Below are 23,925 nucleotides of genomic sequence, written 5' to 3' on the forward strand. Positions count from 1 at the left end.
GGGATGGTCTCTCTCTCTCTCTCTCTCTCTCTGAGCGCTGTAGCAGCTAACAGTCGGTCACTTCTTGATGTTTTTCTCCGCCTGGACATTTCCATGGTAACTGTGCTGTCTGAGGCTTGATCATCAGCGAGGAGAAGAACCGAGCGTGAGAATGGAGCCGGATGAGAAAAACCCAGACTCTAAATACGGTAAGAAAAAAAAAATAGCTAGATCTGTCACAGCTTTCTCCTCGATCTTTGATTGTTTCCCCACCTCTTCTCTCCAAACCGGGGCGAAGAAACGGAAACAATGACTGCAATGCATGAATGGGTGTGGACCTCCAGGGTGGTACGCTGATCTGGAGACGTCCTCATCAGCTGTAGACTGGGCGTTTGTCACTGGGATTTCTCGAAAATCAGTTACTTTTATTTATCGTGGAGAAAATGACCATTTTATGTTGTAACAAGATAGTTTGATTTTACGTAGCCTCGGTTTTTTTTTTTTACAACCGGATAACGGTACAAGTCTACCTTTTTTTTGTAAATTATTCTATTTGGCTTTTAAAACCACTGAAAAAGAAGGCTTGGTTTAAATAACTTTGAAAGAAACCAGCATCTAAATGTGTGATTTATTATTTGGTTACTGTTTTCCCCAGAGCTTGGAAACCATTTGGTGCGTGTGTGTGTATTTGTGTGTATTATAGATCAGCATATGGTCGTTTCATTCTCAGCTGCACACAGCCTCCCACAAACAGAGAAACACATGGATTTGACAGATGTGTTTTAAAACACAACAATGGATTCTCCTTAGATGCGCATAATGCGAGAATTCTTCCCTCTACATCAGACAAGCGTGTGACTCACTACTGATTTCTTACTGATTCTCCAAAGTTTCAGCCCACATGAACCCTGGTCCTCTTGTGTCTGAGCTGGGTTGTTGCTCATACAGGCTGTTGAGTCATGAAGTTTTAATAACTAACCTTAGCCTTGCTGCAATAACCCCAAGTTAAGAGTTGCAACATGAGATGATAGTCATAGAAAGCCACAATCCCCAAGCTGGCGTTTCACTGGGAGTAGTTCACCAGTGCTGCCTTACTGCTAAATTCCACAATGCATTGTGAATGTTTCAGGAGCTGATGAGATGTATTTTGTTTTGGTATAAATTAACCGCATCTTGGGGATTTTAGCCACAACAGGGCTTTCTGAAAACGTTAATGATGAACCAGTTGTCCATTGGGTCTGCTACGTGTTTCAAAATGAAAAGACCAGGGGTTTGGATAAAAAAAAATTGTTTTGCTTCCTCTTCTTTTTGCTACACACTGCCCTTCGGCTGGCTTTAGGAATTACGCTGATCCCTCAGTTACAAGAAAGAAAAATGTGTCTCTTTGGAAATATTTTTTGATATAGAAAGCATCGACAGTCTGTTATGGTTTATAAAATCTTCATTTGCCAAGCTTCAAGTAGCATTTGGGTGTTATCACCATTTTTGTACCATTGTGGCTTTGGTTATTTCATGCACAACCCTTTCAGGTGGGAATTAAAGCTACTGTTGGACATTTTACATTGAACATACGTCAACTCATGCACCCTTTGGGAACGTTGACCCTTCTTTGACAACTGATGATTTAAAGTAGTTTTATATAATCTATATCTACAGTATATTGTGAATGTATGACTCATGTAAAATGTATCTACCATCAGGAAGCTGCTTGGGGTTATTTTGAGTTATTTGCTCTTCAGTTTTGATTTCAGCAACAGATACAATTATAAAATTATGAAGTTATTACTCAAATATTTTTTTTTTACATTCTGCTACATGGATCAGAACTACAATAGTACTGCAAGAGTTTGATTTAATAATATGAACTCTAATTGAATCAAACAGAAGGGTTTAAGTAGATGGGAAGGAAATGGTTTGTTTACAGTTATAAAATAGAGGAAAGAAAGGACATGGTCTGTTGACTTAAAGTAGGTGGCGAATTGGGGAAGTGGGAAATTGACCGGGGGTCTGAGGCTGTTAAGCAGCTGACTTCAGGCTCCACCAGCAGATAGCCTGACTAATTAGCCAGCTAGTGTCCTCTTGTTATGTACCCAGTGTTTCTGAAACACATGTACACAGTTTCAAAAGATACATTAGTCTTGGCTCCCAACTCCCATTGTTTGTCATTCCTTAGATGCTTAGATAAGGATAAGACTGGAAAATGTTTTTGTATTGCAGTTTGCGCACTGAAAAGTAATTTCTAGCATTCTTTTAACAATGTAGTCTAACAATGTGGTGAGCTGCAGCATAATCCTTCGTTTCTGAGTTGGTACGCTTGCTTGAAGGCAGGCTGCAGCCTGCAATTCCTGGACTATGTTCAGCCTTGTCTGCTCGATCCACACAGCAGACACGAGTCAGGAGACTTCCAGTCAATATTAGGCCTGCAAACTCCTCTTTATTGACACACACACACACACCCACACCCACGCACGTACCCCCCCACACACACTGCATCATTTCTTCTTATAGAGATTACTCAGTGTTATTGCTGAATGTTTTAGTGCTGATCCTATAGATGTTTTAGAACAACTCAAACAAACTAGGCTGCTGGATTTGATTAAATCAGTTTGTCATTGTATATCTGGGCCAGTTTTTTTTTCTTTCAGTTCTGTCTGTAAAGAACCATTAATTTATTTCCTTTAAAAAGTATGTAGGCCAACGTCCTGAATAGTGTCTGGAAATAGAGTTTTTAAGGTAATCCCATGTGTTTAAAACACTTACACACAGCAGCTGTGAGTCTGTCTTCTCCTCTAATTATAGTTAATAAATAAGTCTTTATTCTTATTCTTTAAAAAGAGAGATAAACTGTAAGGAATAAGCTCATCAGGAGACAAATGCATCTTCTCCCTCCAAGGAACTCACACAGTAGCCAGAATCCATTAAGGCAGACAGGAAAAGCATCATCTGATAACCCCTCAGAGCCCATTAGTGGAGCACATCAGCCATGACATCATCACACCCGGTAACACACACGCACACACACACCACACAATTACTCCTGCCCTAACATTCACACCCCTTATAAATAATTTAAAGATTCCTAATACTGACCACACTAAAGGCTGGATCGTTTAGGACCGGCTTTAATCCCATACAGAGCTGCTGGATGAGTAATGCTGTGCCTGAAGATAATAGGCTGCTTCCAGAACAATAAATAAATAAATCCACAGCATTTGGATGCGCCAAAGCACATCAGTAAACTACTGCCATGTTTATTTCAACAAATTTGCAAACACATCTGAGCTTGTAAAGACTTGGCAGAGCAGCGAGATGAAAATCTGTTCGCGTGGTTTCCAGCACAATCAGAGATCTGTTTTTCTGTATAAAAGAGCTGAGTTGTCCTCCAGCTCTGAGACCTCAGTCTTTCAAATTCATTTTGTCCTTCAATATGGAAAAAGTAGCAATAATAAAAGCAGTAAAAAAATTTTTTTTTTTTTTAACTTGCCAAATGACTGATTTTATGGCATTTAGTAATGTCTTTGCATTGGCCAGTATGAGATTCTTCTCGCGTGCAATAGCCTTCATCAAAAAAATAGGATATAATATATAACTTGGCATCAATTTTATCTAAATTGATGTCAAATAAAGATAAAAAACCCCTCTAACTCTACTGATATAATGTTAATAATAAGAGTCAATTTTATTTGCCAGGTTTGGGCACACAAAGAAGGAACTTTACTTCAGTTCCACTTTAAAGTTTTATATTCTTTTTCTTTGTGTATATATATATATATATATTTTTTTTTCTTTGTGTATATATATATAATTATTTATTTTTATTTTTTTACCAAAAGAGGAAGATAAGGCTGAATTACTTTGGGCACTCTAATTGGTAAGTGTTCATCAGATTGACAGTCTAAGGATAGAAACCGTTTCTGGAGCAGCTGGTTTTTACCGGAAGGTAAAAGCTTAAACAGTTTGTGTCCAGAATGTGGGGGGTCTGCAGATATTTTAGCTTCCCTTTTCTTGACCCCAGATATGTAACCATCATTGGAGTCTGGCCCTGCCCCGTTTTGTGGCTGAGCCAAACCACACGATGTTGTATGAACACAGGACAGACTGAATAATGGCTGTGAGGGAGATGAGCAGCAGTTATTGTGACTGATTGTGCTTCTGGAGTTGCTGCAGTCTCTGCTAGGGCTTATTCTCGGCAGTGTTAGAGTACACCTCATGTCCCAATAAAAGTTGGTTTCCAGGAAGCAGTAGTGATCCACAGTAGACAATGTGTTGTTGGAACTCAAAGAACATAAATAACGGCAAATCTTTCAAGTGCTTTGAAGACACTGTAGGCGTCTACATGAAGATAAGCCCATATGTATTCAAACCCGTGGCAGGGTTAGGTTTAACGCAACCTTTTCATTTTACCCACATGTTTCTTTTGACTGGATGTAGTAATAATATTATGGAAGAACCCAGCCAGAATCCTGACTAAAGATTAGGGTGATGGCAAGGATTGCTTTCAACCTGGAAGACGTGGGGATCATCACCAAAAATAGATTTCTCCTAGTGGAACTATTCAAAAAGCTGGTCAGCAAGCATAAGAGGGGTATGACTGCTGTAATACAAAAAAATAATAATAATTTCTATTGATTATTGAAAAGAGTGTAATTAATATTCACCATGTTGATTTTTTTATCAAAAAATAAATGAAAACAAATCATTCATATGATATGTATCAAAGCTGACACTCTGCTGCTTTGTTTTATTATCTTTTGAGAAAGATCTTTCTCATTTCCTTACAGACCTCTTGGTTGAATAACAATACATTTCTATTGACATCTGGCAAGAGCTATGCATAATTACACACTCTGCTTTTTGTGATCTAAAAGATATTTTATTACTGTTTGAGACTAAATTCTTTGTGCAGATATTTGCAAAATATTGTGAACGGATGATGTTGCAAAATTTGATTGTGGTTATATTAGTTTAACTGAAATTACTGAGGTTACCAATTGGAAACCTTGATTCAGATTCCAACATGATATAATCTTTTATTTTTTAAAAATCGCTATTGCATTCAGGGAAAATAAAATATGTATTTTCTTTTGGAAATAATTTCCAAATAAGACTTCTAACTGGGAGCTAGCAGAGTTTTCTCAGCAGAAATACACAAGATGACATGTGCCGTTTTGACTGTGTCAAGCCATGGAGCAGATTAAATCAATAGTTAGTGTATTGTTTGTCAGTCACATGTCATGTGCTCCACTGACTACGTAGGACGGCCTTTTCTCAGTTGTACTGTTCTCTGTGTAACAATAATGGTTTAGAACCAGAATTAGTGCTTCAGTAATGCAGAGATAATTTTTTTTTGTAGCCTATTGGCTGCTATCTAAACACTGTGAGAACCTGAATGATGCCATTTAAACTTACAACAGTAAGCTGGAGAGACTCTGACAAATGAAGCTGTTTATCTAGAACTGAAGCACTGCTGTGCTTCAGCAAAGCTCAGAAGTCATTTAGGCCACGTGTTTTGGAAAGAGAGGGTGTTTGCGTGAGGAGTAACTCCCCTGTTATGTTAACATCCCAAAATGTTGATTCAGTTAAATGAAAGTAAGAAACATACTGTCTTTCATACAAAGTTCCACAAAGTTTATGTTAGATAACCTCAAAACGGCACCATTCAGAAAAGCTGCTGCTGCTGCAAATTTCCTTTATAACGTCAGAGTGACATGCTTAAGGGAAGCGGTAAAAAAAACAAAAAAAAACAGTAAGAGCTTCAAAACAGTGAAAGAAGGAAGTAAAAAGGTCGGAGGCCTAGGAGCTCTAAAAGGAAGGAGACGACAAGAAGCAGCTGCTGAACACCAGCTTGCTGTGGAGGATCGATAAAACTCTCTGTACGACAAACTGGGAGGGAAACCGCAACAAAATGACCATGTATGAAAAAACAGGTACTGTTTCCCCTTTGGATTCAATTCAACAGCATTCTGGAGGTTCTGTTTGAACTGTGGCTTTTTGTTTCAAGCAGTTTTGATGGATTTTTGTTCTGTAGTCACATTTTGCTTTTGAGTAGTCCGATATTTCAGCTGTGTCTGCAACATTTTGGCAGGAAATGTTCGGGTATCCTGTGTATGTGCGGCGTGTAAGCACTGTTTTGGCTGCAAGGCCGTCATGGCTGATACCTTGTCTCTTGCCTCTTATTGCTCATTTTCCACACCTTAACATGAGCTTAATGTAGCTTTGCTATCATAAAGTGTGTGAGACACAATGTGTAACATTTCAGAGGAACTCCACTAAATCTTGCTTGCAACGGAATTTCTCCATCGAGCTGGTTTTCCTGTTACCAAGTATTCAAACATGTGATTCTTGAAAGTCTTTTGACTCGTTTGTCTTACTGTGGCGTATTTGTGGTCAGTGTGGGCCCGGCTGAAGTTTCCTTCTTCTGCCTCGTCTGAAGGGTTTCCATGGAGTCTGGCGATGCCCACAGGGAGCCCTCTGCCGTCACTGGGGAGCCATTTTGTGGATTGTGAGGAATGACAGTCAGGCAGAAAAATCCTTTTATTCTGCAGGAGTCCTTGTCAATGCTTGGCCTGACTCTTATCAACTAATCATGTCCTGTATGCACATTGACTGAGAATATGTTACATGCAACAATGTGAACTAGTAAAAAATATTTCTGTAGCAAAAGGCTGAATTTATTTTTAAAAAATGCACTGATCAATCATTTTACTGGCCAAGGTCAATTTCTGGTTTCCTTTGGGGTTTGATTTGCCACAGTCTGCTGGGTGGCACAGATTTGGTTCAGCCAGTACCAGTGTTGTTGGCGTGTGCCTGTTGCCTCTTCTAGTAGGGTGTGTTCTTTGGCTTTGTGGGGATTTTGGAGTGGTTGGTGCTCTGTTTGGCACCTGCACCCTCTGCTTGGCTGTGGTTGGTTTCTGGGTGGGGAGTGGGAGCTTTCAATGTGTGGATGCAGCAGACTCTGAGGGTGATGGGAGTCGCCTTGCTTGGTCTTGGCCTGTTGTTATTTAGCTTACTGACTGACTTAGTGATGTACTGATCCTTATTATGTACTGCTTAGTTTCACGTTTTGTTTGAAATATAAAAATTATTCATGTTTTCAGTTCAGATTGTATTACTAATGAAACTGCTAGCAATGTATGACCACATTATGAAAAAAACAACCTTTTAGCATTTTTTTCCATATAACCTTATATTTTTCTTAATTTACTTGTTGTTAACAGCTATAATGAGACAGGAAGTGCAGTGGAATGCGGAAAGGAGAGTTATGCAAAAGTACCTCCGTCTTCAATATGTATGTTGTGGTTAGCTTACTTGTGTGTGTTAAACCACTATGGCTGTAAACATCTGACTTTAAATGATGATCTGGAACATGAAACAACACCAGCTGTGTAAGGAGTCTTTATTTATAAAGCTATGTACCTCATACTTCCTGTACTTGTCAGTCCATTTCAAAGAAACTGTGTGTGTTGTATACTGACCTCCCAGTGTGTTCTTTACACTGTGTTCCAAATTATTATGCAAATTGGATTTAAGTATCATAAAGATGAGATTTTTTGTTGTGCTATTAAATTTATAGATGGTATTGTGTGTCAGGGCTCTTTGAACCACTAGAATTAATTTCAGAGAGCTGGCTGATTAGTTTATCTAGTGAGCTCAATTAAAGGAAATCTACTTAAGGATGTTCCACATTATTAAGCAGGCCACAGGTTTCAAGTAATATGGGAAAGAGAAAGGATCTCTCTGTTGACGAAAATCATCAGATAGTGTAGTGCCGTATGACAAGGTATGAAAACATTAGATATTTAACGAAAACTGAAACATTATTGTACTGTGAAGAGATTTGTGGCTGATTCAGAACAAAGATGGGTTTGTACAGATAAAGGCAAAATGAGGAAGGTTTCTGTTAGACAAATTCATCAGATTAAGAGAGCAGCTGTTAAAATGTCCTTACAAAGCAGCAAACAGTTATTTGAAGCTGCTGGAGCCTCTGGAACCTCAAGGTGGAGGATCCAGAGGCTTGCGGTTCATTGCCTTCCTATTTGGCCACCCCTAACCAGTGACCACAAGCAGAAACGGTCACAGTGGGCCCAGCCGTACATGAAGATTAAATTTCAAACAGACTTGTTCACTGATGACTGCTGCGCAACCCTGGATGGTCCAGATGGACGCAGTAGTGGATTGGTGGTGAATGGCCACCACGTCCCAACACAGCTGTGACGTCAGCAAGGAGGTGGTGGAGTCATCTCATGCTGCAAGGAATACCGCTGTGTATCTGAAAAAAATATCACTTGCATAATAATTTGGAACACGGTGTAGATGTTTTACATTGACTTTATGGTTTGTAATGCAGTCAAAATTAAAAATGACTGAAAAATACAGTTATCTAAATATATGAGAAGATAAAATTGTTTATTTTTTTCTGTCCAAAAGGAACATATTCTTTATTTCAAGTGCAAAATTACATGTATTGACTTAAATGTTCATCTGCAGTAATATTTGATTAAAAGCCTCTCAGCAAGTTGGATATTTTCCTGCATAGCCTACCTGCTGTAAAACAGACCTGATGGGTATAGCTCATAAACAGTCGGCAGGTTTGAAACTGGGACCAGTCCAGAAGCTCTATGTAAACGTGCTTTATCTTTTCCAAACCTGATCTTAAACTGGTGTTGCTGTTCACAGTGAAGCAAGTTATACATCACCACGGACTGAGGAGATGCAAACCAAGAAAGAACTGCCAGCTTTAAAATCAGAACCTTCAGGCTCAGCTGATATTTGCAGCTGCCCACATGGACAGGTTAATAGGTCTTCTGGAGAAAAATATTTAGGGTCAAAAGAGACAAAAACTGAACTGCTTGACCACTCAGAAATGTCCAAATGTTTGAGAAGTCAAAGTGAGGCTTTCAAACTCATAAACACTGTGCCCTTATTTTAAAAAGTAAACCCAAGTTCTTTGAGGATGTTGTAAACAGCAATTATTATGACGGTAGGCCTAAACTAACTAACCACTACATCATTTTAACAATATCAGCAATGCAGATTTAAGTAAAACTATAGCACTTCTTTAAAAATACATATTGTGATGATTTATTGATATTGCTAAAAAAAAAAACAACCTTATTCTGCCATGCCATATTACACACAATTGCTTTATAAAAGGCATTCTTTTAAATTTTGTGACTAATTTGAGTTGTAAAATTTAGCTCGATCAAGGACCTATTGAGGAAGTTTACCTCTAGCCCAGAGTTGTGCTTAGCTTTGATGTGGAGTCTTACTCATTGTAAAGTGTATGAATGGTTATGTGGTAAGACAAGAGGGATCCCTGAACTTGCAATAGGTTTTAGTTCTGCCTACTCTTGTACATGTGTTGCCATCTCATCAGAGTAAGGATACATTTAGAGCTAAGAAAGATTTCTCTCTGTCTTTGTTTCAGGGGAGTCCAGAAAGTTTGATCCCAATTTCAAAGGGCCGATCCAGAACAGGTGAAAGCATCTGTTTCACTCATTTTGTGTGTTTGTGTGTGTGTTCTCTTTTTTTAAAATTTATTGTAAGACCAAAAAAGCAACATGATGAGTCTAATGCTTTTTTCCAGGGGTTGCACGGACATCCTCTGCTGTTTGCTCTTCATCCTCTTCCTGTTTGGTTACTTCGCTGTTGGTATCCTCGGTAAGAATCGTCCCATATCACTAGTCCTGTTTTGATTCTGTTCAAAACCCATAAATATCTTGACAAAGATTAATTTGATTTTGATTTTTACAAACTTAAATTTACATATGGAAAATTATGCAGCCCTATTCCCTTGTATAAGGAAAACTACTAAAAAGAACATTGTTTAGGAAAAGAAACTCAGTGCAGAGCCTTGATTATTTGCATTTTTGACAACTTTTCAAACATTTTTTTAGAAAAGTTATTTGAATTAATTGTTTTGATAAGACCTTTTACAACTTTATTTATTTTGTTCATACCAAATCAAACCAAAATGAATACTGTTCCATCTGAGGACATTTGGGCAAATAAAACCCATTTACGTTTTCAGTTGGATGTGTTTGGCATACATATATATATATAAATATACATATATATATATATATATATATATATATATATATATATATATATATATACGCACACACTATGAGTCACTTCTGGCCAGCTCTGTTGTTTTTAGCTTCCACCTCAGTAAAACAGTCCTTGCTATGCTGCAATGTGTCAAGGGACACAGCTTGGACTGTTTTAGACAGATGGCTGCATGTTTGCCTTTTTTTTTTGTTTTCAGCAAACATCTGCAACTTCTGCTTTCCTGAGATGCGTTTGTATGTTTTTTCCTGATAATCACACTGTTAAAATTCCTTCTTTTATCTAGGTGGTTGCTGATGATCAGTTAATCAATGCATTTGATTACCAGAGCTGAACTGTTGCTTACACCACACATTGCTTCTGCATTTTATCTGGTTCTTGATATAATATCTTATTCATTTATTTTTGTATCTGCTACTTTATTCTAAAACCTGCTAAGTTTATGTAAAACCTCCAAACTGAAGTTTTTCATCTCTCTGCAGCCTGGTCTCAGGGTGACCCCAGGAAAGTGATTTATCCCACAGACAGCAGAGGGCAGTTCTGTGGGCAGGCCGGGACCGCACTGGAGTAAGTCACCTGAAATATTAAAGGTTGCTCATGATCTTGTGTAACTTCCACCAATAAAGTTTTGCAAAAGCATTTGTACTTCTTGAACTTTTCGACATTTACTCACGATACAACAAAAATATTTCAGAGTGTTTTTACAGAGATATTACTTTGTAGACTAACACATAGTGCAGAACAACTGTGCGTGGGAAGGAAAATTATTTATAGTTTAATTTTCATAGTTTCACAGATTTTCATTTAGGGGTTTCAGACTGAACTAGGGTGAACTCAAATACATGCCACACTTTTTAGATATACAGCTCTGGAAAAAAAATTAAGAGACCATTTAAAATGATCAGTTTCTCTGATTTTACTTTTTATAGGTATATGAGTAAAATGAACATTGTTCTTTTATTCTATGAACTACTGTCAACATGTCTCTGAAATTCTGAGCAAAAAATTTAGTATTTAGTTGCAGAAAATGACAAATGGTCTATATAACGAAAAAGATGCATTGCTTTCAGACCTCAAATAATGCAAAGAAAACAAGTTCATATTCATTTAGAAACAACAATACTAATGTTTTAACTCAGGAAGAGTTCAGAAATCAATATTTGGTGGAATAACAATGAGGTTTTCAATGGGACTCACTGCAGTGGTCTCTTGCTTTCTACCAGAGTTGTATTACATTTTCCTTTCCACTTCATGATTATAAAGTGCTCTGTTTGGGTCTGTCAATAAAAATATTCAGATCTGTGATCTGTGTCATTGTCACGTTACAGGAAGAAACCTTTTCTGTTTTACTTCAACATCCTGAAATGTGCCAGCCCCCTGGTGCTCCTGGAGCTCCAGTGTCCCACCCCTCAGGTCAGGAAGTGTGGCTACATCTGGTTGCTGCAGCTTCTTTACAGCACCGATCAGTGGTTCATGCCTGCCTGCTGTTTTCTGTTCCCAGATATGTGTGGAAAAGTGTCCTGACAGGCACTTGAATTTGGTGAAGGCTAAGCTAGGCAGCAACGAAGACCGTGAATACTACTCGAGATACTGCAAGGAGGGAACTGACTTCACCGCACTGGTACATTTTCAAATACTGAGATTATTCACCTTAAAATGGGGTCGGATGTAAAGAGCTATGTGTGCTATATGAGGGGATCTTTAACTAAAACTCTCGTTGCATGATTCAGAGTCCTCCTGAGATCCTGAGGGATGCCCTGTGTCCTGCCATGCTGTTGCCCAGCAAAGCTTGTAAGTGACAAGCTTTCACTTCTTATGATGGTGTCTCTGTTAATTAGTTTCTGCTGCCAAGAGTTTCAAAAAGTGATTATGGGCCTGCCTCCACAGTCACACGGCGCTGCCTGCCTGCCCTGGGAAAGCTGAGTGGCGGGGTGGTGGTTGTAGGCAACGAAACCTCATTTTTTGATGACAATAACAACAGAGTCAACGCCACAGACCTGCTGGAGGCATCAAAGTAAGTCTACCTCCATTTATATGGAGACACAACATAATGTTATAAAGCACGTGTTTTAGTTTTTGTTTTAACATTTATATCAGTATAGCAGTTTATGAAATGTGTATAGCCATTAGGTGCTGTAGCAATTCCTCGAATGATTCGAGTACCTCAATTATTAAAAGTCGTTGAAGAAAATTTATCTGCCTCAAAGCTTCATAAAATTCTATTTCATTATTTAGCGCACCATGTTCCGGTCGGATCATCATTTGTGTTGGGTCCTAATAGCTATGCAAGGAAAGTTTATTTTGGGAAACATTTTATTTGCTCTTACAGGATAATTAAAGTATCCATCCAACCATGAAAACCTTTGAGAATCTTTTTATGTTTACCAACCTACTGTGATTTACAGATCACTTTTCTACAGAAATCAAACAACTTTACTTGTTTCATTACTAAACTGTGTTCTTTGTTTATTCTTTTAGCAGGTGAAGATTTAAAAAAAATAAATAGTTTTGCAATTTTAATAAATGGAAAAAAATGTATCTGGGCCCCAAACACTTTCAGTTGGGCATTTTTGGCAGCTGTAGCAAAATGTTCAGACAACACTGCACTGCAGAAATCAAAACATTTTTAAATTTGCTGAACATTTTTCTCCATCATTGTTTTTTGTTCAGACATTAAACTCAGAAATATTGCTCTTAAGTGATTTGAAATAAAATGAAAAATATGAAACTAAGCACACATGCTATTAATATAATTTATTTGCTTGATAAGGGAGTTTACTTTAATAACTTCATTCATTTTCTTGCTAAGTTGAATGACCCCATCTAGACTATTTACTGTTTAACCTGTAATGATCCATTCATCTGATGTTTTCTCTTGAAAGGAAGTCAAATATTGTTTTGGAAGCTCGTCAGGTGGCCATGAGAATCTTTGAAGATTACACTCAGTCCTGGCACTGGATACTACTGTGAGTTTACTTACCTGTACTGTTCAAATAAAAGGTTAAGTGTTATATGCTAAAGCACTGAACAAGCTTTCAATTTTCTCAAGTGATTCAGTTCATACTGAACCGAGACGGACAGATTGCTTTGGTTCAGATTGGTGTAGAAAAAATCTTTGTGTGGTTTCTGAAAAGCATCAACCAATCACACTGACTTCTGATTGGTTGATGATATTCCAGTTAATAACGTAACTCATTAATCTGTTCTCGCTCTGCAGCGGTCTGGTGATCGCCATGGTTATCAGCTTGATTTTCATCGTCCTACTGCGATTCTTGGCCGCCGTCATGGTCTGGGTCATAATTATTTTGGTCATTCTTGTCATTGGATACGGTAAATCCTGCTAGCATTAAATGCTAAAATTAAAGGTTGTCTTTAAAGACGATTGATATAACTGACAAGCTTGATTGTTTTTAGGGATTTTCCACTGCTACATGGAGTACGCCGCCCTGAAGGGAGAACCGGGCGCAGACGTCACCATCCGTGACCTGGGCCTGCAGACAGACTTCTCTGTCTACCTGCAGATCCAACAGACATGGCTGGCCTTCAGTAAGACATTTTCACCGTGATTTATCTCTTTCAATTAACTGATTATTCATCATTTTAATCTGCTGCGCAGTGATCATCCTGGCGATTGTCGAGTTCATCATCATCCTGCTGCTCATCTTCCTCAGGAAAAGAATCCTGATCGCCATCGCTCTCATCAAAGAGGCCAGCAGGTCTGTACATCTCAGATGTGGTGCATTTTCACACAGATGTGTCACATGTGTTGCATCATCGTTTTGACTCGATTAAAGAAACAGTGCAGCTAGATTATGCGTTATGAAAGTTACATTTAGAGTTTTAATTCAATTCAATATATTTATGTGCCATTGATTGTCTACAAGTTTAATCTTTAATCGCCTTAAAAGGAAAACTGACACATTTCATATCCAATTATATGGAAACAAATAATGAATCAATCCAATTCATGTCAGAGCAAACACAAAGATTCAGATCTGTTGACATAAAGTCCAATTTCAATCCACATTATAATACAATCAAAGTCAGTTGATTATTTAATGTAATAATCTGTCTTTGATTATTTATCTGTATAAGCTATCTAACTATATAAGCTCATGTGATTGCATGGAGCTGTTGACTTTGCAGCAATACCTCCACCTGAACAAGCATATAATGATAACTGAATGTAGTATGAAGCGCTATACAAGTACTACAGCAAAACCTAGCTCAGATAGAGCAACTAATAGGCATAATCGCGGTTGAGGGTTGAAAATATAGAACTGCGCTAGAATAGGTTTATTTCCCATGGTAAAGAAAAACGCAGCTAATAGCAGAATTAAGAAAAGAAACATGGTAAAGCACTGAATGACTGAGCCAGGAGTACTTTCCACTGGAGAGAAAGTACCGCAGCTAATAAGAGCAACAGCTCTGTCACTGACACTGTCCAGGAGCAAGACACACCTGAACACAGAGCAACTGAGCCAGGAGAACTTTCTGTGGAAAAGACAAAAATAAAATTGAGGGAATGTATAAAGTTAATTGCAGCAGCAACTTTGTCAGTAATACATCTAGGAGTAAGACACAGCAAAACAAAGAATCAATAAGTTGTGAATACCTTCTATGAAAACAATACTGTAATAATATAATTAAAATAAAAATTAGCAGGAGAACAGATCAGTGTGAGAAAAAGTGGTCATTAAATCCTTCTGCTGTCTAAGCTGGAGTTATGTCTAAGCAGCATAATTATAGAAATGTTGTAAATGAAATTATTGCTTAATTTACAAGTTCTTTTATTAAGTCAAAATGTTTTTATAGCAATTTCTATGTAGCAATTATAGAAATTTCAGATATCATAGTAATGGCATGTTGCAGAATAACAAGCGTTTCTTTTGTCAGAGCTGTGGGCCATATTATGTCGGCGATGTTCTACCCGCTGCTGACCTTCGCCCTCCTGGCTGTGGTGATCGCTTACTGGGCCGTCACTGCAGTGTATCCTTTCATCAGCCTTCCAAGAAGCTCAATCCCTCATTTTGTCACATGATGTTTTCAATGATGACACTTTGTCACCTTGACGCCTCCAATCAGATTTCTGTCTACGTCGAATGAGCAGATCTACAAAGTGTACAACAAATCCGATTGCCCGTTCTCGATGGACACCTGCGATCCCAAGGTGATCCCAAAATGTCTCTTTTCAGTCAGGCTCATTTTTCAAATCCTGGAACTGTACTGATGCTGTAAACAGGTTGCCTTTTAGTTAGAAAGACAATCTCTGCATTGATCCACCTCTTCTCCTTTTTCCCGCAGACATTTAACACCTCCAATGTTTCAGCCCAGTGCCCAGACGCAGAATGCCTGTTTGCTTTTTACGGTGGTGAGACGCTGTACCACAGATACCTCATCCTGCTTCAGTTCTACAACGTCTTCCTCTTCTTCTGGTGTGCAAACTTTGTGACGGCGCTGGGCCAGGTGACGCTGTCGGGAGCTTTCGCTTCCTATTACTGGGCCTTCAAGAAGCCAGATGATATCCCTGCTTATCCCATCTTCTCCTCTCTGGGACGGGCTCTTAGGTTGTTGGAAACCATGTTTACTTTAATTATCATAACTGAAAACATTCTAAAACAAATGTGGCATTATTTATTTATTCATTTACTTTTAAATAAAAGCAGCTGAATCTGTCCCAAATGGGGCATATGGTGAGGTCTGCAGGTGGTGCCTCAGACCATGTGACATGGAAAATTGTGACTAATTCTCGTCTGTGGTCTCCTCCTGTGTAGATACCACACAGGCTCCCTGGCTTTTGGCTCCCTGATCCTGTCTTTGGTCCAGGTCATCAGGGTCCTCCTGGAGTATCTGGATCACAAGTTGAAAGGTTGGAAAAACGCGTCATTAAATCTCGTTTAATAGTGGCGATGGAGATTTGCTAGTCACAAGTGACCCTGGTTACCATAATAACACAAGTTCTAATAACCTAAAACCTTCCACCGACTCTGACCAGCTTCCACGTGTCTACTTAAGCATTATGTTTCTGTGGCGTGTTCAGGTAATGTTTGCTGTCGGCTTTTTTTCTCTCCACATGTTGCGTTTCGAATGTAGGTCAAGAAGTTACATCTTGGTTTGACCAGAGCGACTTCTTCCGCATGTTTATCGTGTCCCTTTGTGGGTTGAGTCTAACCTTTACAGGACATCTTGACTTCAACTTCATTTTCACTTTTCTGTAAAGGTTAGATTTGTGGAGTGTATGAATAATAATTGTCCCATCAACACATTCTCCCACCTGAGCTGTGGAGCTCTGCAGCATGGACCTCTGGGCTGCTTCTTTGTTTAATGCTCTTCTTATCTTGTTTATGTAAACGCCTTGTCTTAGCAGATGTTCAGTTATGCCATACTCCTTTTAATTTTAGAAGGCAGACTCTGTGAGAGATTCAAAGATGGAAATCTTATAATCTTTATATATATATATATATATATATATATGGCTGGAAAAAGCAGGACTCAAGGACAGCACAGAGGCCCTCATCCTGGCCGCCCAGGAACAGGCCCTAAACACCAGAGCAATAGAGGCCCAGATCTACCACACCAGACAAGACCCAAGGTGTAGGTTGTGCAAGGAGGCCCCTGAGACAGTCCAGCACATAACAGCAGGGTGCAAGATACTGGCAGGGAAAGCGTACATGGAACGACATAACCAAGTTGCAGGCATAGTGTACAGAAACATCTGTGCAGAATATGGACTGGAAACCCCGAGATCAAAGTGGGAAACACCCCCAAAGGTGATGGAGAACGCCAGAGCTAAGATCCTGTGGGACTTCCAGATCCAGACAGACAAAATGGTAATGGCGAACCAACCAGACATTGTCGTAGTGGATAAACCACAGAGGAAAGCCGTTGTGGTAGATGTAGCAATACCAAGCGACTGCAACATCAGGAAAAAGGAGCACGAGAAACTAGAGAAATACCAGGGCCTCAGGGAGGAACTGGAGAGGGCCTGGAAGGTGAAGACCACAGTGGTGCCTGTGGTCATCGGGGCCCTCGGAGCAGTCACCCCCAAACTGGACCAATGGCTACAACAGATCCCAGGAACAACATCAGACATCTCAGTCCAAAAATGTGCAGTCATTGGCACAGCCAAGATACTGCGCAGAACCCTCAAGCTCCCAGGCCTCTGGTAGAGGACCCGAGCTCAGAGGATAAGAACCACCCGCGGTGGGTGAGAAGGGAATTTTTTTTTTAATATATATATATATATATATATATATATATATATATATATATATATATTTTATTTCTGTCCCTGAACTGACTGGTGTTTTCCTCGGTCTTCAGGACGCCATCTGTTCTCTAGTTTCCACTTCGCAATTATTCACTAATTTGTGAATAATTTGTGTTGGTCTATCTAAATAAAATGCATTGATGGCTGTCATTGTAACATGACAAACTGTGAATTTAGGGTTATTAATACTTATGGCAATATCTGCTTTTACTGTGCGTTTTGTTTTGCTAGCAGGTCTAGTCAGTCTCGGACCAACATATCTGTGTGTCATTGTTCATAGAGCTATGATTATGCACATCAGTTACTGTACTTCCTCTCTCATCTCAATGCGGTGAAGAATAAACAGAAAGTTTACACACATAAACATACTTGTTCATCCTAAAGTGTTGCACCATTTCCCCTCCTGTCCTCCAGGTGCTCAGAATAAGTTTGCTAAATTTCTGCTGACCTGCATGAGGTGCTGCTTCTGGTGTCTGGAGAAATGTATCAAATTCCTGAACCGGAACGCCTACATCATGGTGAGCTGCTGCAACTGGATACTTCTGACCGATGGCTCTTCTTTCCAAGAAGTTCACTTCTCGTTATTTTGTTTTCCCTCTAGATTGCAATCTATGGAAAAAATTTCTGCGCTTCAGCTCGAAATGCTTTCTTCCTTCTCATGAGAAACATTGTCAGGTTTGTTTTTCATTCACTAACCTTCATATTACAATAATTTCTTCCCCAGTATTGCAGCAACATGACAACGCTGTTAAACTCAACACTGTGTGCTCTCTAACGCAGGGTGGCGGTTTTAGATAAAGTGACTGACTTCCTGCTGTTTCTTGGGAAGCTCCTTATTGTTGGCATTGTGGGTAAGGGAGGTCTTTATTAATAGACGAAAACACTCTGGAGACATCCGTGTGTTTTTCCCACAGTTCAAATAAACTATTTTTGCTTTTTGTCTCTGCGCAGGGATTTTCTCTTTCTTCTTCTTCTCTGGAAGAATAAAAGCCGTAGAGGAGGCGGCTCCATCTCTCAACTACTACTGGGTGCCAATACTGGTAAGAACAGTTGTGGAAAAAAGCTTAACAATAAATTGTTAGCATTGTAATAAAGTAGCATATTTAATACATTTGAGAAAACTTCAATTTATTTACTCATTTATCTTGTGATTCAAAAAGTTGTTGTTTTCTTACATCAACAGAGTACTTACTCCTTGCACGTCCTAAAGAATAAATTTGACTAAAAATATTTTTACCTTATTTATACTTTACATATTTGCTGTATGTACTGACAGCAGAGGAATAATTGTAGTAGCAATGATTATGTTAAAAACAATCATTTCTTAATGCATTTTATCCCCCACTGAAGCTTGCCATTTTTTCAGAGCGTCAGTGTGGCTCACTGCTTGGGGCAGCACAACCCTGAGGTTTTCCTATTCCTTATCTACATGTCCTGTCGATATGCAGTGACCACCTCAGGGTTGTGTGCTGTTGGGTTGCTAATGTTGTTATCTGAGCTGCAGCTTCTGGTTTGGTGCTTCAAATAAGTTGTTTCATTGCTTTAAGGAAATTTGGGCACCATTTTATTGTCTCTAGGTCAAAATATAAATTCCTTAGACTTATTAAACCTTACACCAATGCACTGCACAGAGATTCTTTAAAATACAGCTTGAGATTTATTAAACCTTTTCTCTGTGTGAGAGATGCAGCGATCAGGATGTTTCTGGCTGTGACAGTGTTATGTGAGGTCTGATCTACCAATTCCAATTCAGATGTTTGTTTTTTTTGTATACTAGAAAACATAGAGATTAAATGAGGATTAAATGTCCGCATTTATACCTTACAGGACTAACATTTATCTTATTTTAACAAAACTAAAAAAAAACAAAGTACATGCAGAAAAATAAGTTCTTCATCTTGATGGATCTGATGGATTGGAGAAAAAAAAAACAATTTTAGATCCTAGGCAGACTGCATGGAGCTTTCTTAAAACTTCCCATTTCAAATTAGACTATTGATATAAAAGATTAATTATTTTAAGATGTCTTTACATATGTTTATCAGAGGGTCAATATGTGTAGAGTGCTTTGTTTAAGACAGACATAATCATGAGTTTTCAGATATATATATATTTTTACTTTCTGCTTTTCTCTTTGCAGACAGTAGTAGTGGGAGCCTATCTGATTGCCCACGGCTTCTTCAGCGTGTACGCCATGTGTGTGGACACACTCTTCCTGTGTTTCTGTGAGTCATTTGTCAAAGATAACCAAATATCTTCTCCTCCTATTGATAAGCTGCTTGTTTTGCCTTCTTGCTGCTCTGTTTCTCACTTCTCTCCTCTTTGTCTCCTGTTAATTTCACTTTCATACATTCCCTCTGCATTTTGCGTTTTCCCCATCCGTTTTCCATTAACCCATTCTGAATCGATGCCACACACCGCCAAAAGGCGAAGACTTGGAAAGGAACGACGGTTCGTCCGAGAGACCTTACTTCATGAATCCGGAGCTGCACGAGATCCTCTCCAAGTCCAGGAAGGTGGAGGACGAGTGTGACGGCGTCGAGGTGGCGGACGCTGCCAAACAAGCGGACGAGGTAAAAGTGGAGGAGGAAACGCCCCTCCAGCAGCAGGACGGGGAGGTCCAGCTGAAACAGCAGACTGTGCTGAAGGAGGAAAACGAGGAAAAGCAGCCTCTGGAGTCCAGTACTGAGGAGGAGAAGAAGGAGAAAGCGGAGGAGGAACAAGTCAGTCAGGTGGAGGACACTGAGAAAAAAGAAGAGACAGCTGTGAAGGAAGCTGCATCAAAGCAGGAAGTGAAAGCAGAGGAAAAGGCAGAGGAGCAGTTAGCTGCAGCTGGGGAAGCTGAGGAAGTGAAGAAAGTGGAAGAAAAAGAGCAACACAAAGATGATAATCCTCCACCTGCACCACAGGAGTAGATGCAGCAAAGCAAGAAGGCTCGCTAGACCTCATAAAGCAGAAAGAATAGAAGTTACGTCCCTCAGCTGTGTGATATGGACCTGTTAAATGTACAGCATTCAAGCTAAAGTGTACGGCTTTGCTGAGAGAGCTGATGTTCCACCTGGAGAAGGCCGGCCAGAGCGAAGGCCGAAGGAGGTCGAAAGCCCAGTGCATCTCTGTAGCTTGAAGAAAACACACACTCACACACATTCCTTTGTTTTGGTTTTAGAACAGTGTTGGTTTTTCTATCGTGAAGGTCTGTAACACATAGTGCGTGCTGAACCCCGTGCCTGATTACTGTCAGTGTTTGTCGTCTCGATCCCATTTGCCGGAAGCGCCACAGAACCGGAACCATGTTTACAGTCTGAGCAAACATCTCAATCAACGGTGAATCACTTTCACAGTTTACAGAAATACCAGCTGATGCCAAAACCTTTCACATTATTTGATACGCTATGAATACTGGACCTTTTCTTTTTTTGTTTCTTGATAGGAAAACTTGTATATATGCACTGGTGCGTGTTTATTATGTATCTTTTGGCTTCAGTCTTGTTGAGACTCTCACTATGATGGGACTCCATATATTGTATCGCCACCTATTTGCCTTGGTATTTTGGACTGGCGTTAAGTGCTGTGATTGTCCGGCCATGATGCAAAAATCATGACCTCTCAGACTCTCCGTACCCCGACCCAACCTCCCAGTTGTTTACAGACCCCTCTTCTTGCCTTGCTCTGTCCCTTCCCTGAATCTTTCTGTCTATTAAGTGCTGCATGATATTAACATGGCCTTTTGAATGCTCGCAACTAACATCTTAGGTGTCTGAAAGCTTTTGTACTTCTTCTTCTTGTCTGTCATGCTGTGAAAGCTGTAAGCTGATATTTTTATCCCCCCACTGAAATCACTGATGACATTCCATATGTATTGGGTGTAATTCCTGATTGCAAATACTCGTATTTAATAATTGTAGTTCTGTTATGGGTAAACATGTGAAGGATGATTTGGGTTTAATGGTTGGAAACAGGTGAGTTTTGGGATCTGAGACAAAAAGGTGAGTTTCTTTGTCTATAAATGAAATGATTGACAATTTTACAGAAGTCCATTTAATTGTTTAATTGTCATTTTTGATTTGTGACTCCCTCCAACAGAATACAAGGTGTATACATTCTGGACTTTGTGTGATTGTAATTTGTGAAAAAGTCTTTGAAATCCCTGAAGAAACATTTGAAAATGGAGTGACTAAATAAATGATTTGAATCTAAATGTCCACTTCTTTTACGTGCTTACTTTGTCAGATGTTTATGTACCAGGATTACCCTATAATCCTGGTATATAAGCAGGATTATAAAATAATCTTGTCCTTAAAACCCAATAGTTTGGGCTTTAATTAAAAAAAAAACACTACCAGCTATCAGGTAGGATGGTGGCAGCATCATCCTGAGGGTGGGTTCACTGACAGTCAGATGCAAATGCCAAACATTACTCAAAAGGAGTGTAATGAAAAAGCTGGACTACTTCTTAATTCTTCAACTTCACCTCAAATCATCCCAAATACAAATCGCCTGGCTTTTGTGTTTTGTGTCAGATGGGTGCTGACAATAAGCTTCTGAAAAGGAATTTCCAAAAGGGCAATGATTAAGAATTTATGGAATATTCTGAAAAGTTATGTCTGTGAGATGAAACCAAACTATTTAAATGTGTTTTGCTATCCATTCTGCAAAATATTCAGCCAAAGGTTCGGACAAGATGGAAAATTTAACCAAATATTGGCTCGTGGATAGTTTTGTATCTTTCTACATAATATTCAGACCCTGTGTAAATTGGGGGAAAAAAACAATAAATTCCAACTTACACTCTCAATTCTCTTTTCAAAAATCTTCTTTCAGCTCTTCATTAGGTATACCTCACTGGTAGTGGATTACACTTTTGCTTGCTAAACTCCCTTCATTTGTTCATTGCATAGATTCAATGAGATGTCAGAAATATTCCTCAAGAAATTTGGTCTGCATTGACCTCATCACTTGTTAGCTAAACATCCATGATCAGATCTGTTCTACCACACCCCAAAGTTGCCATATTGGATTGGTATATGGTGACTGTGGAGCCCCTGGAGCACAGGGATATCATTGCCCTGTTCATGAAACCAGTTTGAGATGATTTAAGCTTTGTGACATGATGCTTTATCGAGCTGGAAGTTGCCATCAGAAGATGGGTGCTCATAAAGGGATGGACATAGTCAGTAACAACACTGAGGGGTGTAGGATTTACACTACAATGACAATGCTTTGGTCAGAGTCAATAAATGCCCTTTCTGTCCCATCTGGATCCTCGGCAAGTCGTCTTCCCCACTTTTAGATTGCGAAAATGCACCGAGTTAAAACAAGGGTTCACACATGACATTGTAAGCCTGAAATGAATAGGAATACATTAACTTCTAATCAAAACTGTAGGTTAAATTAGAATCTGTGTCAGAAAAACGTTTTTAACTTCTATTTCTGTTTGTCACAGTGGAAGACATGGAACGCAATGATGGATCAGCCGAGAGGCCCTACTTCATGTCACAAAATCTCCTCGATGTCATGAATAAGTCCAATGACGCACCCAAATCTGTTGACTAAATCCCTTTGTGTGTGTCTGAATGTGCAGATAAATTACTGTGCCATTTCATTTGATGTCTGTACATAAACGTGGAGACTTGTTTTCCTTTTAACATGTTGAAAACGTCATACTGTTGATGAGAAATTGCCAACACAGGCAACTTGAAGTACATGAGTTTGGGAATTACATTTGCTTATTTAAGTGCAACAGAATGCTGAAAGGCCTTGTTTTATAAGTAATGTCATATGTTTTATTCTAACTTTTCCGTTAATTTTATTCTGACATTCAGATAGCATGGAAACCTTTATAAGTCAGATAGAGGAAACTTGAGATTTACAAGCTTAACCAAATAAATTGCACTGTTTCAAATTAACTCACCAAATTGGTAGAAAAGCCATTGAGAGGTTATCAATAGCCCAAGTGTGTTACGCTTGATACTACACCTATTTTTTTTTTGTATTGCTGTTTTTAATGTCTCACTGACTACGTAACATTTTTATTGTGATAATTTTGAGTTTAAGATTTTGCATTGCTTGTCTTTTGAAGATGAATGTTTGTGTTTTTATCGTAAGTTTTGGAAATGGAATAGAAAGCTCTCCAGTCTGTAAAATTTGCAAGATTGTTTATTCATAAATGATTGTCAAGCTTATATTTTTTTGTTTGCTTGTTTTTTTTATACATCAGAAAAAAAATTTTATTGTGAAACTATGCTTTTTTTGTTGGGTGTAAAAGTGTACACAATTAGTACCTATTAAAATTCCTGAAACCTGAAAACATGAAGTTGTTTGGAGACAAATTATTTACAAAGAGATGCTAAACAGCTAATTTTGTGTTGGCTCCAATATTTTTTATAATGGAAAAACAAAAGAGGACCTACTTGAACATTTGTTATCATTATGTCATCAGAGCTTATTTATCTTAACATTTCAACTTTACCAGAGCTTTTTTGTTTCATATTAGACAGTTGGTTGTATAAAGAACCATTTTCAACCAGCCCTGGACTCTAGGGACACCCATTCTTCAAACTTGGCTGAATACAGGAAGGGCTTTAGAAGACACAACTAATGTCTTA

The 23,925-nt window shown here is 38.9% G+C and overlaps 1 protein-coding gene across 3 annotated transcripts; it reads left to right on the forward strand.

Annotated features, from left to right (window-relative positions):
• Positions 1 to 7: 7 nt before the first annotated feature.
• On the forward strand, positions 8 to 23,629 carry slc44a2 (solute carrier family 44 member 2 (CTL2 blood group)). Of its 3 annotated transcripts, none has more exons than XM_028017467.1 (22): positions 8 to 188; positions 9,407 to 9,455; positions 9,566 to 9,639; positions 10,533 to 10,617; positions 11,379 to 11,463; positions 11,552 to 11,671; positions 11,781 to 11,841; positions 11,938 to 12,064; positions 12,933 to 13,016; positions 13,268 to 13,380; positions 13,465 to 13,596; positions 13,667 to 13,766; positions 14,947 to 15,039; positions 15,136 to 15,220; positions 15,355 to 15,617; positions 15,825 to 15,919; positions 17,735 to 17,838; positions 17,922 to 17,995; positions 18,101 to 18,171; positions 18,272 to 18,360; positions 19,461 to 19,545; positions 22,764 to 23,629. In XM_028017467.1, the coding sequence occupies exons 1-22, from the start codon at positions 152 to 154 to the stop codon at positions 22,871 to 22,873; spliced, it is 2,136 nt and encodes a 711-aa protein (XP_027873268.1). In that variant the 5' UTR covers positions 8 to 151; the 3' UTR covers positions 22,874 to 23,629. The 3 variants fall into 3 exon arrangements, with proteins under 3 accessions (XP_027873268.1, XP_027873265.1, XP_027873266.1); XM_028017464.1 differs by lacking the exon at positions 22,764 to 23,629 and adding an exon at positions 19,748 to 21,642; XM_028017465.1 differs by lacking the exons at positions 8 to 188; positions 22,764 to 23,629 and adding exons at positions 5,746 to 5,906; positions 19,748 to 21,644.
• Positions 23,630 to 23,925: the final 296 nt, after the last annotated feature.

Source organism: Xiphophorus couchianus, chromosome 5, assembly GCF_001444195.1.
Source record: "Xiphophorus couchianus chromosome 5, X_couchianus-1.0, whole genome shotgun sequence".
Taxonomy (NCBI): Eukaryota; Metazoa; Chordata; class Actinopteri; order Cyprinodontiformes; family Poeciliidae; genus Xiphophorus; species Xiphophorus couchianus.

Coding starts and splice junctions, on each gene's coding strand:
- slc44a2 (XM_028017464.1), top strand. CDS start 152: ATGGAGCCGGATGAGAAAAACCCAGACTCTAAATACG. Junction 13,597..13,666: donor ACAGACATGGCTGGCCTTCA/GTAAGACATTTT, acceptor TCTGCTGCGCAG/TGATCATCCTGGCGATTGTC. Junction 15,040..15,135: donor TACTGGGCCGTCACTGCAGT/GTATCCTTTCAT, acceptor GCCTCCAATCAG/ATTTCTGTCTACGTCGAATG.